At 39.0% G+C, this 13437-nt stretch overlaps 1 protein-coding gene across 3 annotated transcripts in view; it reads left to right on the top strand.

Moving 5' to 3' along the window:
• spag8 (sperm associated antigen 8) overlaps nucleotides 1-13437 on the top strand; it is a 36612-nt gene that overhangs the window by 16104 nt on the left and 7071 nt on the right. For all 3 annotated transcript variants that reach the window (XM_066661626.1, XM_066661627.1, XM_066661628.1), the window contains one exon: nucleotides 6612-6722. In XM_066661626.1, the coding sequence (XP_066517723.1) occupies nucleotides 6690-6722 (33 nt within the window). In that variant the 5' untranslated portion in view covers nucleotides 6612-6689. The remainder of the gene's footprint in view (nucleotides 1-6611; nucleotides 6723-13437) is intronic.

Genomic DNA, 13437 nt, shown 5'->3' on the forward strand with positions numbered 1-13437 from the left:
GTTCAGTTTCTTCTCTTGTATCTCTCTGTTTTATATAGATGTAACCATGTCATTGCACGCTCACATAAACTGCAGATACACAGATGAAGGAGCAGTACAGTTCTAATGATTTCCCTTATTTTGTAATAAAAGAAGGCTTGATTTATCACAAAAACACACACACAAGCACATGCAAACACACAAAAAATAATAATAATAAATAAATATATATATACAGTTTGTGTGTGTATAAATACAACTAACTGTCCTCCAGTCCTCTTCAGTGATTAATTTCTTGCTTCACAGACTATTCTCAGACAAGCAAGACACACATGTTAATTAAAACTTCCACTGGAAATATGATCTGTAATTGTAGAACTACAAATTGCACCTATAAGTGGATTTGATCCAATGATCAGTGAGTATAAACATAGGATACCTAATAAAGTGACATGTTAGAACATAGGTACATAGGGTTCCAGCCATATATTTAATTTATGTATAAGAAATGTCTATATAAACAATGTTCATCTGGTTTGAACATTTTGTACAACTATACAAATGTGTTCTTCTGCTTTACAGTCACAGCTGTGAAAAACAATTTGATTACAGTCAGGCCAATCAGTGCAGCAATCTTCTACCACTAGTACTCTAATCTAGCAGGCTTCATCATCCTGACTACACATTACAAAACGTACTGCATATTCCTTTGTTCAAATAATCCCATCCAGACGAGGGGCAATATGAAATAGCTTTCAACCAGGAATGTTTGAGTACAAACAAGAAAATATATAAATATTGTAATGAGTAGGCATATTTGATTTAAAACCAATACCTCAAATGATCAGCCTTATTTAAAAAATAACACTATCACTAAATTCCAGTTAGGAAAGAATATTTAACTTTTGATCAGGGGAAAAGGCTTTTGTTATCTAATGTACATACCAAATTGACAGTAGGTATAAACTGGTAAATAAGCATAGCATACATAATAAATATAACACAGAAGCTGAACTAACATAATCGAATTATGTGCACATATAAGGAATTTGTCTTTGGTTACATAGTAGCTCACAGTTAATACACTACATATAACACTGTAGAGTAGCATCCCTGATTTCTACCACATACATGCACCACAGCATTCCAACACAGGTGGAATGCATTTGACATGCTGAGAGCAGAAGCCAGATAAAAGGTAGATCAATACAGAAATATAAAATAAAATAAAAATTCAGAAGCTTGGGTGCTGTATTTGCAGGAAAGAAGCGTTTATCAGTTGGTGTGTGTTAATCCTCAATTGGTTGCATGAGGTTAGGCACTGAAATAGGCACAATGGCCAGGGTGTGATAAGTCAGCAATATGTTTCTCTGTATGCTTCCTGGTTCTGTCTGCAGATAGTTGCAGATAAGTGCAGATCAAATGATGTATTTGTAAGGGCTATGTTTTCTGGCAGAGCTTCACTGGACTGTGATGGTGGAGGTGGTGATGGGCTCTATAATGGCTGTGTAGAATTGGACCACCAGGCACATTGAACTTTTTCAAAAACACTTCAGGTCCCATTTTATGCCCCTGGTGATTGAGGTTCTTAGGAACTTGAAAAAATCCACAGCCATTGCTGTCTTGTTGAGGGCTGGTTGTGATGAAGGGAATTTTATCTGAATTCAACCCTCATCTCCACTGTTTTCAGCGTGTATAGTTCAAACATATCGTAAATGCTCCAGATTACAGTCTCATTGACTAGTCATCTGGATGCGACCAATGAGTGTGGTGTTGTCTGCAATTTTTCTAGATTTTATAAAAGGATTACATGGAGATAACAGTCACTTTGTGTGTAGAAAGTTGATCATTAAAGTGGGCACACATTATTTGATGGTTACAGTTCTGATTGTTAGCATTCTTGATTAGAATTTTCCCAGCCTCGCCTGCTGCTGTCTGCCTATTAGGAAGTGTGTAACCCACTGGTGTGAGAGTTTATTTTGGAGTAGTTCCAATTGTGTTAAAAACAGAGCTGAAGTTCAAGAAGAGGATTCGAGCATATATCCTTGTCTGGTAGGGGTAATGAATTATCAGGTGAAGTCCTCAGTCACCACATCATCCACAGACTTGTTGGCCCAGGTGGGAAGCAGTCATATTTGGTAGAGAAGTGCTGATGCTTTTACTGCTGTTTGAATGAGGTGTGAATAGGAGTTGGAGAGGTGTCCAGTGCTGTGCTTGTCTGAAAGGATGGCTTCTTGTAGCTAGTGATGTCTTGCAAGCTTTTCCACACTGTGAATGTGTCATTGGTAGACATCATACTATTCAGGTTGTGGGAATAAATTTTTTTTTCTTTGTTTAAAGCAACATATTTTCACTTCTGTATGCTGCCTCTTTGTATTGATACAGCTGTCTGAATTTGATTTTGAACCAGTACTTGACACTGTTGTCATTGTTGAGTCCTGGTGAGAACACAGATGTCCTCAGAGAAGCTGATGTAAGATGTCAAAGTGACTGTATACTCATCCAAGTTTTTGTCTGCATGTTCAAACACATTCCAGTCAAGCCTATGAAGATAAGGAAGTCATTATATAAAACAATCTGCCAATATAACAATATTTAAACCCATAATACAAATAAATCTATAAGTTACATTTGTACCACCCACTGTAACTCATCATCATCTTTTCCACTTGTCCATTTCAGGGTTTCCCTGGAACTCAGAAACTTCCCAAGTGATGGGTGAACAAAATGAAGTTTTTATTTCTTTTGCTTGTTGTGCTTTACATATAGGCAGCATCTGTGTGGAAACTACTCAGGTCAGCAAATGGAAGATTAAAAATATATAGATCAAAAGAGCTAAAAACAGCTTAATGGAGAACAGTGACCTTGAATCAAATGTGAAGGTGACTCCTGGGTTCTTTGGAGTGTAGTGAAAGTCTGTTCTTCTAACTCCACCATTCTCTCAGTTTTATATGCTGCTCTCGGGGAAGGCAGAGGGGAGAACAGAGGAAATTTTTCTAAGGTGAAAGGCCGGCAGCTAGCTGCAGCTGAAGGTGTTTGTGTGCTACAATGTAGAGGCCCAGTTAACAGCCCCTCACCGCTCTCTTCCTTGCGGCGTCCCTTTGGAGGAAAAGAAGGTGCTTTAACAGTGTTAGCTCCACTTCCAGAATGTGCGTGCCAGCTGACTACGCTCCTAGCTGCCAAGCAAAACACAAGACCTGGGCTTGGGAGCCCAAAGAAAAGCTCTCCGGCCTCGTTTGGAGAGGAGACTGTGGCTCTCACATAACCTGAGCAGCAAAATCCTTGCTAAAACAACACACAGATGCAGGCTGTTCAGCTTGGACTGAAGTGTTATTCCAGCTAGGTAAATAATGACTCTCCCTCTCTCCGTCCCCAATCTGATGAATAACACTTATTAACTGCCACAAATTTGATTGTCGTTGAGATTCTGCAATGGGGTGTACTTGCACTAGTGAAATACTATGTTCTCCCTCTGCTTGTGATCTACACCCTATTGATTTCCAGAGATAGAGGAGAGAACGAGACAGGACAGAGTTGGAAAGAAAAGAGACAAAAATTTGTGTTAGCCCTCTTTTATTGTCTAAGAATCAAGGACACACTTACAGGCCTCATTAAACAATTGGGGTCAGACTGTAGTGCTGCCTGCTGTGAAACGTCTAATAACAGATCTAAATGCATGTGTATAGTTTCAGAGAAAGCAGAGTGATAAGACAGACTTAGCCTTAAACCTCTGCTTTTTGATAAAATCACAATTAATACAGCATAACTAAACTGCACATGGTCTGTCTGAAATGTCCTTGCAGCAAAACCTTCAGTGCAAAAACCAAGGGCCAATCCTGGCCAACCCACGGGCCTGTTCATTCCTCCTGTTTTTGCCCAAACCAATGCTTTCCCAAATATATGGAATTTCCCCATATTTTATGTGATATGATTTTTTTCTATAGAAGATTCTGGTGCAAAGGGCTTTACAGGACTAGATTCCTGCACAGTTTAGTGATTTGCCTGTTCATGCTAATGTTGGGTGATATGTTAAATTAATTATCACAATATTTGCTTAATTAAAAACTGTCAATCTAAAAAAAATGTGTTTTGTTTAAAAATATAGTGTTTGCTGGCTGTGAATTTAAAGGCAATTCCTAGCACTGCTATTCTTTATGTGGCTGAGTCATCAACCCACTCCAATTTCCTTTGTAAACCTCTCTCCAGTCAATTTTTGTGTGCGCTTTCAAACACAAAAGTTCATTTTATAGGGCACTTGTCACCTTTATTTTTACAGCAATGTGGTGAGACGCCCTCTGAAGTGCCCCCACCACACACACACACACACAGTATGGCCATTACTGTGTATCAGACATCGATACCAGGTCACATGATGTCAGTCATCACCAACATTTGAAAATATAAACTTATCACCCCGTCTATTTCAACTGATTCAGCTCAGCATGTTTTGTTGGTGTACTAGAAATCAACAATTTTATTCATTACTGCGATCTGTATTTTCCCTAACATGCTCCCAATTTTGATTGAAATTGAAGTCTTTGCTAAAGTACCATTGCAGACTACATCAAACACACACACACCTGGACAAAAAAAAAACATGTATCATTTTCTTAACTAAGGCTGTCTATATATCCTCTCAGTTGTCATAGCATTTCTGTTCTTGCAAATCACACATTATTATTAGGTGCTGAGCCTAAGGGTAAAATGCTTGAATTGTTTTTGGGTGACACTTTGAAGTGTATATGTAAAACACATTTTAAAGCATGCTGTGCCACTTAAATGTTGTACAGAACCCTCAATGAATGTTATTTTTTTTCTATATATAATTATAGCTAACACCTGTGTTACAGGTATTACTTTTGTAAAAGCTTTTCACTCTAGCATGAGGCATTGTTACAGGAAATGTACAATCTGTCCATGTGAACAAATCTGCTTCAGGCTTAATATAACCAGAACACCTGTGGCAGTAGACGAAAGAACAATGCTAAATTACTCTGTGAGTTTGTGTGTGTGTTTAAGTGAGTGAGTCAGAGAGAGAGAGAGAGAGACCGAGCCCACTTGAGTTATTCAGTTGCTGTTGTGCCAAACTCCATTTTTTGAGCAGCAGAAGTCAACACAACTAATCGTCAAGCAGAGTGACAGAACATGAAGACAGCATTTTAACTGTGCAGGGTCCGGGGAACGGCAGTTGTTTACCTCGGGTGAAAGCCATTATTTGCCATTTGTTGAAGAATGTCCTATACTTGGCAAGCTAAAGAGCCCATGGCACAAAAAAAATGCTCTGTCACATATATAAATTCCCGTATATTGAGCAGGACCAACCACAAAAAAAAAAATGTAGTGTGCTCTGCTACATTTAGCCTAACCCTCCGGAGCCCTCAGCCTCAGAAAAGTGGGAAGCGAGAGAGGAGCCAGATAAAAAAAAATATCAGCGCCTGACTCCTCTTCCCCAGAAGCGACGGAAGAATTAATTGAGGTTGAGAAAATCAGATTCCCGTCCAAAACTCATTGAGAGCGACTGACCACACAGAGGACACACTGTAAACTCGGGGCGGGAAATGTTGTTCTAAGCCCCTGGAGCACAGACGGTTAGAAGTGCCGCGTTTTCAAACGGACACGCACACATTTCCTGGGTAATGGCGGGATAACGTTATATTTTTAACAAGTGGAACAGTCATAGTGTTACACTTAAGAAAACCGTTGTTGATACTCTGGAGGAGCTATTGGGTTAGTGGGTAAAAGTTTGAGATTTTTGACACGTTGTGTTTAGATGTGGGGAGACTGGGAACATGTTTTGCCAAATGATTGTAAAAACTGTTTTGCAGTATGCTTTTTAATTTAATTCTCCAAACACCAGGCGTCATGTGTTTATTTGGGCTGAATGAGGTCAGTCTGTTATGGCATAACCCAAAAATAGTCATTGAAATGTAGGTGTAGGCTGTCTTTGGTTTTGGTTTTTATCATATTTGGTCCAAATTTAGCTCAAGACAGGGGTCTTTGTTTTTTTTTTTGTTTTTTTTTTGCACCACAAATCACAACATTGGACCAAATCTCAACATCGTTTAGACTTATAAGTCTTTTTTTCCCCCCAATGACTTTTTTTTTGCAGGATAGAAAAGCTATTACACTTTATAAATTCAATCTGCAGCATGAACTTAACTTTGCTGTGAAAAGTGCTGGAAACCATGTGAACAAGGTGCATTCAGTCCATATGTAGTACAACTGATTATTATTTATTTATTTTTAATTAAAAATTATTTGTTTATTTTTAGAAAATGTCCATTTGACTGGGTTTATTATTTTCATGTGACGTGAAATATAGGCTAACAATTAAGGTTTTGTGGCTGTCATTATGTTCATTATAAGAAAGCATTTTATTATATAAGTAATTTTGGCGCATTCTATTAGTCCATTCATCATGGAATTTTACACAATGGGAAGGACAGCTGCTGTTTTCAAATGATGTATTAAATTAAAAATCAACAAAAATGAAGATACATTTTTAATTGGAGGGCAAACGTCACCTGTTGTTGATACTCAGTGAGAGCTAGTGTAGAATTTACATATTCTAAATGTCCAAGCTGCTTTGCTCCTCTGACTGGCTCACTTTTACTCCTCCACTTTTCTTTCAGGGAGAGGCACCATGAGCTTCTTTAAAGCTGGGGAGAGAGACAGAGATGAATTTCATACCCAGTAAACACCAGGTTTAAATGGGGTGTCTACAGACGAAAAAGAACTGCCTAGTAGGTTAAAACCTCACTGTGTCATCTATATGTGCATGGCCAAAGTTTCAGCTTGACATTTCTATTGGAAGCCACCATTTGAGTGATTAAAAATCAGTTTATTCATATCATATAATTTTGCTGGAAAAAAAATAATATTAGTAGAATGAAGCATCAGGCCTGTGCCTGAATATGCTTATAGCTCAATATATTTTAGGATTCATTTTCTTTTAACTGTGGCTTGTTCGTTTTTTTTTTGTTTTGTTTTTTTTTCCTGTCAGTGCTGGTGTAAGATTTGTTACCATGCTATTTGGCTTCTCAGTGTTAAAAATGATGGGAAATGTATTCACAGCTTCAGAACTGCCTCAGAAAGTGTTTTTGTGTGATTGCATTTTGGGAACCATTTAGTGAGGCCTACTTACCGCATCATTATTTACAGAGACAAGACAACGTGCTTCTAATGATTACACATGGCTTATTCCTTCACATGGCGGGTGAGAGAAGCTTAGTCAAATCCAGCGGAGCTCCTTCAGCTGAACACACAGCTCCATCTGGCAGAGCTGGCGCAAAAAGTTCCGTCGAGTGCACGTCGAGAGACTCATGGAAGAATCCAACCACATTCATTAAGCACTCAAGGGAGATGGTTGTTCAGAAACACACATGCGGAATTGTTAAGATTCAATACAAACACAGACAGGGTTTCTCAACACAGGCACGAAGCATCCAACTCTTCATGCTAATTGCGCCTCGGGGAGAACTTAGCTTTTCAACATCAAGAGCTCCAATGAACAGATTAAATCTCCTCCTGTGTGACTCTCTCACTCATCAAGTCAGTTAAAGACGACATGCACTTGAATTTAACTAAATAAAATCTGAAAAGCAAGCAGTTCAGAAAAGCAAGTTACAAAGTGGTAATTTTGAAGGCTTGTATCAAGAAAATGATTATCCTGACAGTCATCAGCCCTACACCAGCTGAACACATACAGTTCCATTTTAAAACACAACATCCCCCATGTCTTACAGCTGGCAATATTAAATTCCTAAGGTAGCCTTCGCTAGGTCTATGCCCAACATTGTCATGTCTTGAGGATGGCCACTGCTTCTTCGGTTATTTCAGGAAGGAATGATGCATGGGAGTAAATGCAGAGATGCAGCACTATTAAAACAAGGGAATCACAAACTAAATAAAATAACCAGCAAAAAAGGGAAAGCAGCACAACCCACAATATACTGAAGAAGTAAACAGTCAAACAACATAAACAAAGACTGATATTTAAAGCAGAACAAACAGGAACTTGGCGTAAACTAATTCTAAAAGACACCAAAAGGAAACAAAACAACTAAAGTAACGACAGAGAAACCCAAATTGAGGGCCTGATGGATTGAACTTGCAACAAACAAACTAACACTAATGGAAACTCGGAAAAACAGCAAAGAACCACCCGAACACTATGAGAGAAACAGGGAGAAAAGACTAACAATAAAACCCCAAAATAGGAACAGGATTATGAACAAAGATGGTAATCAGAGGAGAACAAGATGGTAAATACAAAAAGGCAAGTTGAGAAACCTCATGAACAAACAATAACCATTCAAGACAAACCTCAAAGGCGACATTCATGATTTAAATCAATAAAACACTATATAAAATTCTCATAATTTCTTCATCATTTACTGGTTCTCCAGTCTCTTTGCGTGCTTGAAACCGGTCTGATGTGATTAGGAAGCCCCAGTGTCTGTAAATGGGTAAAAAGCAGAGTGTTTCGGCCCAGTGTGCTAGGCTTTCTCTCACTCTGCTCATGACGGAGAAATGGCATCTGGAGTTTTTTTAGACAATGGAGAGAACTTCTGATTGTGAAAAGCACAAACCAAGATAAGGATATTGATGAGGATATTGAGGTACAATACAAACAATGTATACAGATTTAGAATAAAAAGTTAAATTTCAGCCACGTACAAACAATCGTCATTTGTTTCCGCAAACATACTGCTCCACCTTAAAAGATGAGGAGCTCCTGAACATAAACCAACCAGAGAGAACAGCGTTTCCCCACTAGTGTAAAGGTCCCCTTTAAAGAAAGCAACCATGTACATAGGAGACTTAACACAACCTAAGCAGGAACAGAAACAATCAGCAATGACCAACAAACACTCAGACAATGGACCTGCAATATAAAGCTTAATGAAACACGACAAACCAGTGGGTAGTCACGAGGACCGTGGTGTGTCAAGGAGATGAGTATGAGGGCCAGGAAATGAAAATAAAAGCACATGGAGACAGATACAGAAGTGAAATAAGTACAAGAGAAAAGCAAGAAACCTAGATTAGACAGGGAATCCTGACAAGATCCTAATAATTTCTGATTGAGAATTTCTTTCTCATACAGCATCAGTATCTTACATCAAAATTATGTCCCAAAGTTACAGTTTTTCACCCCAATCGTTTAAACACTAAACCCCATTTTTAGAACAAAACTATCAACTGGCAAGGCTCACTTATCGAATTAATTACCTAATTGTTTCGAAAAACCTTAAACATCTTTCACCTAGTTGGTACAGCTTTCAGATTTGATACAGCCTCTTTGTAAAAGTCTAAACACATAATACAAATAAAAGACAAATGGCACACACTGGCCACAAATGTTCAACACAGCTAACACATTGTTGTCACTGTTAACACACTACAGGTAAAAACTGCACATGTCCTTTCAGTAATTGTCATGTCTATGAGGGATTTGCAGGATTTATGCATGTGTGGGTTTGATTGTTCTTTATTTTCCCCAAAAAATTGGTCTGATACATGTTACAAAAAGTTGTTGTGAAAGAATGCACATACACATCACAAATGCCCACTCTTATTACCTGAACTACAGAATGCCTAATATATTAAGAGCTTTATGTATATACAGTACTTTAGAAAAGCCACAGACCATGTTTGGTTTATTTCATGTACAGCTTAATTAAAAAGAAATGATTCAGTTTCTGCTTCAGGATAAACACTAAAAAAGCAATATACCAGCTGTATGTAATTATCACATTTTCCAAACCTTGCCATATTTATATGTACATTTATTTTTGTAAAACTGGCTTTCAGTTTTAAAATGAGTAAATCAAACAAGTAAGTAAGAAAATAACACATTTTTTTCCACGTCATGCTTCTACAACATTCGAAGTTTCCAAAAAGACATTAAGCAAAGTACACACATACTTCCATGTTTCTCGTCACCCAACTAGTGCTTGTAAACTACTTCAATCTCTCCAGTCATAAATCAGTCCCGTACCCCAGAGGGCAACAATTGTGGCTTTTGGGGGGTGGCCGGGGAAAACAACTTATCATAAGCAAGTAACTTTCTGGAAATGGGTTGGATGGGATTTAATGATACCACATATGTTTCACTCTCCTGACAGCTTGGGTGGAGTAAGAGCTCTGTCCTCCCTTTCTGTTCCCAATCATCTATCCATCCTCCAGGGAAAAACCTACATACTGCTTTCTGTGTATCTCACAGTTGCTTGCTCCAAGAACTGATCCGTCAGAATTGTTTAGCAGTCACACTGGTTATGGCACAAAGTTGTTGCATGAAGAGCATAAAGAGACTAAAATGCTGAGACACATTGAATAAGCCTTTAAGTGAGCTCAGATGTTCCTTTTGCAGTGTTAAGATGCTGGGAAAAGTGCTTCATTTGTAAAGGTGCAAAATATAATCAGCAGCTGCAACATCACCATTTAAAGGGAACATCTGCAATTTTGGGGAAATGCTGTTTTCTCTGGTTTGTTTATGCTCTGCATCTTTTAATGTGGAACAGAATGTTTTAGGAAATAACCACTATTGTTTGTTAATGGCTGACACCTCACACCTACGGACACTTTTGAGTCACCAATCCACCTACAAATGTGTGTTTTTGGACTGTGGGAGGAAACCGGAGCACCGGAGGAAACCCATGCGAAATGGGGAGAACACACCAACTCCTCACAGACAGTCACCCAGAGCGGGAATCAAACCCACAACCTCCAGGTCCCTGGAGCTGTGTGACTGCGACACTAAGGGCTTCGTAAACGCATCAGACCAGATTCAAGCACACAAGCGGACTGGAGAGTAAATATGTGGAAACATCCTCAGAATTTTATAAAAAGTTCTTTTTGATTCAAATTGTGAACCTCACCTTTAAGGAGAAATTTTCTTTCATTCATTGTAACCACTTATCAAGTTCAGGGGCACGGAGGGTCTAATAATGATAATGTGCAATTATTTGTAATTGTACAACATACAGTGAAATGTGTCTTCCGTGTTTAACTCATCCGTGCCAGTGAGCACACACCCAGGGTAAGGGGCAGCCATCCCTGGCACCCGGGGAGCAGTTGTGGGTTCAGTGCCTTGCTCGAGGGCACTTCAGCCATGGATGTTCCTGTCGGTCTTGGGGATTAAACTGGCAAACTTCCAGTACCAAGGATGGTCCTCTAACCATTAGACCTACCCAATCACTGGGTACAAGGTGGGAACACACCCTGGAGGGGGCACCTGTCCTTTACAGGGTGACACATACTCACACGTAAGGACACTTTAGAGTTGTCAATCCACCCACCAACATGTGTTTTTGGACCGTGGGAGGAAACCAGAGCACCTGAAGGAAACCCACATGGACTTGGGAAGAGCACACCAAACTCCTCACAGACAGTGGGGTTGAACCCACAACCCTGAACACTGGAGCTGTATGACAGGGACACTGCCTGATGTCACCCTGCCTCCATAATGAAAATTTGTATTAAATATAATCTGGATTATGACCAATAATTTAGACCATTTTCACATTTTTTTTAAAATGGATAGCATAGTGGGCCCAGTATATACCTGTGCAGTGGACTGCCACAAATATCAGCCACTATCCAAAAATATAAGACAGCCAAGCACATAGATAGACAAGACCAGACAGTTGCACAATAGGGTTGGTGAGAACCCCAGCCCTTTTCAATGAAGACTGTCCAGGGGTTTTTTTTGGCCATTCTTCAAGGTGTTTTACAGCATGTTTTAGCTCAGCCCCTTACAGAAACCAAATGAAGGTTTGGGTCAGCTTCCTCTAGCTTCAACGCTTTTAAGCACCACCCAAACAAGTTCACTGAACCAATAATGTCTGTTAAAGAAAGCATAGAAGAAGGTGGTTATTTTGAACAACAGCCAATCATAATGTTAGCAATAAGTGGTGCAATAACTTGCTCAGTGACATTTGTGTGATTGCAAAAACAAGGATATATGCAAGATTCTGACTGTGCAAGGGCTATGACTCTGTGGTTCATAAAGTTTACACAGCATAGTGGAGTTTTTTTTCATTTTAATGTTGGATTTGATGGTTTAAATCCAAGTTCTATCAATACTAATGTTTTGAATGTTTTGTAATTAAGTGTCGCAGTCACACAGCTCCAGGGGCCTGGAGGTTGTGGGTTCGATTCCTGCTCCGGGTGACTGTCTGTGAGGAGTTGGTGTGTTCTCCCCGTGTCTGCGTGGGTTTCCTCCGGGTGATCCGGTTTCCTCCCACAGTCCAAAAACACACGTTGCAGGTGGATTGGCGACTCAAAAGTATGTGTGTGTGTGTTGCCCTGTGAAGGACTGGCGCCCCCTCCAGGGTGTATTCCCACCTTGCGCCCAATGATTCCAGGTAGACTCTGGACCCACGCGACCCTGAATTGGATAAGCGGTTACAGATAATGAATGAATGAATGAATATTAATATTATTTCTTACTGTTCAAAACATAAAAATACATGTAATTATAATATTTTAAGAAAGTGTCATAACTATTCAATACAAATTACTAGTTGCTTCTCATTAACCCAAGTCTATATTTTGCCAAATTATGTATCAAACTGAACCAAAACAGGGCACAGTACTAAGCTGCAACACATGGTAAATACAGCTCTGCTGCTAAGATTCAGTCCAAAGGGGTCACATTAGAATATTCAGCTATTTCTGTTTCCACTCAGAAGGGGCTTGACTGGCAAAAGCCATACTAAATCTTCCAAGCTTTCTGCTTCCTTCTGCTTTATAGCTTCTAGGGAAACAAACAAAAAAATCTGCGTTCACATGGGCTTTGTATATACGAGCAAGCTGGAAAGTAAAGCTCTTTGCCAGTCTTGTCTCAATCATTGTGATTTCTGATTTGACTTCCAGAAGTCTAAAGGACAAGTGTCAGTAATCAAATATTCGGATGCTATTAGGCAAATTTTTACATAATTAGGGCGCATATGAGAACCTAAGCCTTAGAATTCTATAGATCTGCTTGAAGCTTCTACAAATTTAAATGTAAACCATATATTTAACCGAAAATAGTTGAATTTGATGCCAGTAACAGGTTTTAGCTGGAACTAAGGAAACAGAAGTCTGCTACTGTTGAGTAACGCTAATATTTGTAAGCTTTCATTATGGAGCTGTGTGAAATAAAAGAACATACATAAGTCATACATCAACACAACTTTAAAATCTACAATTATCATAGAATATGGTCTAATTATGTTCCCTAACTAAAGGTACTGAATATGTAGCCTTGAGGGTACCACCACAGTGATGGCTTTTCTGAGAATGTAAGGATGAATTGTGCAGGCAAATTCAAGAATAATTTTTCACAAAATAAAATGTCAAAGAACTTAGAGATTCTTTTCATTTATAGTACATAATAATTAAAGCTTCTGAGAATAAGGAGAACCACTGAACATGCCACGCCTGAAAACCAATACCAGATAGCCATGA

The sequence above is a fragment of the Hoplias malabaricus genome, chromosome 2, assembly GCF_029633855.1.
Source record: "Hoplias malabaricus isolate fHopMal1 chromosome 2, fHopMal1.hap1, whole genome shotgun sequence".
Taxonomy (NCBI): Eukaryota; Metazoa; Chordata; class Actinopteri; order Characiformes; family Erythrinidae; genus Hoplias; species Hoplias malabaricus.